Raw genomic sequence first — 3,038 nt, 5'->3', positions numbered from 1 at the left:
GCAGTTGCCGCCGATGGAGTCCTTCAGCAGCCGCGTCAGCTTGCTGTCCCGGTAGGGGATGTGGCTGTGCTTGCTCTGCCCAACACACCAAGGCTCTGCTCAGCTGCTGGCCCTCGGGCCCTCAGCTGCCAGCCCTGGCCACGCTCCCCCCACGGCACCTCTCCCGGCCCAGGCTGCCGCCCTCAGCGCCCCGGCAGGGCCGTCCCTTGGGGACAGCACTCGGGGCCCCTCAGCAGCAGCCTTACCTTGGCCTCAGCCAGCGCCTTGATGACGCTGAGCAGGGCCAGCAGCGAGCGGTTGATGTTGGCTCCCTCCCGCAGCCGCTCGCCCCTGGTGTTGGCCACCGAAGCTCGCTCCGAGCCTGCCAGGTCAACCAAGCTCATCTTGGCCACCTGCACAGCCCCACTGAGGCCACCAGCACAGTCCTGCTGCTTCACGTAGACCTGGCAGGGCAGAGACAGGGCAGGCTGCAGCTCCACAAGGCACGTGGCCTTGCAGCTTGCAGCTGCAGGAGCCCTGGCATGCCAGTCCTGCCACAGCATCGCTCCCTATCCCCTTCTGGGCACAAGTGCCGAGAGATGCCCCAAGCACCACCCCTCACCTGGAGGACAGCATGGGAGCGGGAAGAGGAGGCGTTGGCATCCGTGGGATGCTGCGTCCGGTTCCTGCTGCCACTCAGCAGCATCTGCAGGAGCTGCTCTGCAGAGCTGGGCTGGCAGAGAGCAGGCAGAGGACAGGGATCAGCGCAGCCCCAGCACGGGCACCGAGCAGCCGCTCCCCGAGCGGCCACAGGGACACAGGCTGAGGCCTCCTGCAGCTCTGCAGGGCTCCTCTCGCCTCGGCCTCACCTTTGCTGCCAGCCAGCAGCCACCCAGCTGGCACCCCGGGGTACCCACAGACCCTTCCTGGGTCCCCCCATGCCCTCTGGCACACCTGGGGCGGGAGCAGTGCTTGTGCCTGCTTCCAGACCCACCTGGTGGAAGGAGAGACCCTGGACCACAGCTCCTTTCTCGGGATCCTCACGGATGGTCAGAGGGCCCTTGGGCTCCAGCAGGTCATGGATCTGCTCGTTGTAGACCTGGAGCAGGCAACTCCAGGTCAGGCTGAGGGTTGGCTCCCCAAAGGGCAGCAGGCAGAGGAGCTTTGGGCCCCAGGGCCACGCTCAGCACCTCAGCCCACCCAACAGCACCTCTGGCACCTGGTGCCAGCAAGAGCAGCTGAAGGTGCCCTAAAGGCAGAGGTCAGCTCAGGAGGCTTTACCAGCAAGGCACTGAGCCACTGCTCCTCCAAAGCCCTTGGAGCCAGGAAGCCCTCCTTGCCCTGTGGACCTCAGCAAATTCCCCCAGCTCCAGATGGGACAGGCCAGCAGCACCAGCTCAGCAAACTGGGTGGGGGAGCCTGCTTCCAGTCTGGGGCTGTCCTGAGCATAGGCACAGCTGGCAGCACAGGCGTGCCCCTGGCACTACAACCCCAGATCTCAGAGCTGGTGGCCTGGCAGCAGGAGGGGCACAGCTGGGCACAGCCTACCTCCTGGAAGGAGACCAGGACCTCGTAGCTCTTCTCCTCCTTCCTAGCCTCAAGCCTCTTGTACAGCTCCACCATGGTGAGGTAGATGATGCCAGGGCTCTTCTCCGAGCCCAGCATGGTGTAGGTTTTCCCTGCTCCTGTTGCACCATAGGCAAACACTGGGAGGAGAAAGGGAGGAGCTTTGAGAGCAGCGCTAATTAACAGAGCACTGTGTGGGACGATCCCAGCTCTGCCTGAGCTAGAAATGCCCCTGGGGACACAGCCCCAAAGCTAACTACTGCTACGGGGCACTGCTGCCTCCCACTCAGGTCCTTGTCCAGCAAGACCCCCAGGTCCCTCTGCACGAGGCTGCTCCCCAAGCCTGCACAGGGCCCCCAGGGGATGCCACCCCACAGGCAGGACTCCGCACTCATCCGAGGGTGTCTCTGCTCTCTTCTTGCTGGCCTGCTCTCTGCCTGCTCCCAGAGCCCTCAGAGGACAGCTCCATGGCAGCACTGGCCCTGTCCTGACCACACTTTGTCATGGCCCCAGCTTGGTGCGACCAACAAGTTGCAGGCTTTATCTTTTTGCAGTGCTGCTGTGTCCCCACTGCTGCCACAACTGCTCAGGGCTTCTGAGATCAACCCACAGCTGTGCTGAGCCCAGCCAGACCAGGGGCAGATGGGGCAGGAGCTCCTGCAAGGCCCAAAGGAGGGTGCTGGCCCTCACCAGAGCAGTTGTAACCATCGAGGACGGTGTCGACCATGCCACGGGTGGTGTGCTGGAACACCTCCTCCTGTGTGGCCTGCTCAGCAAAAACCCGGTCGAAGACGAACTTCTGATGTTTCCCTGGGTTCTTGGTCCGGCGAGCAGGCAGCACACAGCTGGAGGGACCAGCAGACTCCTCAGGGTCGAACACGAGGGTGTGATGGTCGACGACCCTCAGCAGCGGGTGCTGCGTGGCTGCCTCGCTGGGGGCAAGGGGTCGCACTCGCACCATGACGGCCACGGTGCCCTCCTGGGGGGGAGGGACCGGCGCCATGGCGGCGACCACGACACAGGGCTAAGGGCACTGCCCTTAGGGTCCGCGCAGCACTGCTCCAAGGAAAGCACTGGCTGAAGAACACCGCAGAACACAACTCCGGGCTCGAAAGTCCTGAGGGTGCACTCTGAGAAGAAAAAAGGGTCAGGCAGGGAGGGGAAGCGCTGGAGGGGAAGCCTGAGGCTGGACAAAGCCTTTACCTCCTCCAGCCCGGAGCCTGTTCCCGCGCCCTCCCTGTCTTAACCGCCGCCGGTGCCCCTAGAGCTGCCGTTAGAAACCGCCAGGCCTAGGCGTTCTCAGCGTCTGCAAGGACCCTCCATCATCTTCGGGTCCCCACAACCACCTTAACGCTCCCACACCCACCGTGGGGCCCCAGAGCTCCTGCACAACCTGAGCCCTGATCTCCAACCCACCCTCACAGCCCAGCCTCCAAACCCACTCCGGGATCCTAAGCCAACTTGGCCCCGGGCGCTTCCACCGCCGCCTCCCG

General features: G+C 64.3%; 1 protein-coding gene across 1 annotated transcript; it reads right to left on the bottom strand.

Annotated features, from left to right (window-relative positions):
• Positions 1-3: 3 nt before the first annotated feature.
• On the bottom strand, positions 4-2,548 carry LOC128980628 (kinesin-like protein KIF18B; the record flags this gene model as incomplete). The annotated part of the gene is made up of 6 exons (XM_054399087.1): positions 2,236-2,548; positions 1,528-1,685; positions 974-1,078; positions 602-712; positions 246-443; positions 4-75 (listed from the first exon to the last, which is right to left on the bottom strand). Coding segments are annotated over exons 1-6 (957 nt in total), but the record flags the coding sequence as incomplete, so codon positions are not given.
• Between the last annotated feature and the right edge of the window lie 490 nt (positions 2,549-3,038).

This window comes from Indicator indicator, unplaced genomic scaffold, assembly GCF_027791375.1.
Source record: "Indicator indicator isolate 239-I01 unplaced genomic scaffold, UM_Iind_1.1 iindUn_scaffold_700, whole genome shotgun sequence".
Lineage (NCBI taxonomy): Eukaryota > Metazoa > Chordata > Aves > Piciformes > Indicatoridae > Indicator > Indicator indicator.
This window is presented reverse-complemented; position numbering and strand designations above follow the sequence as displayed.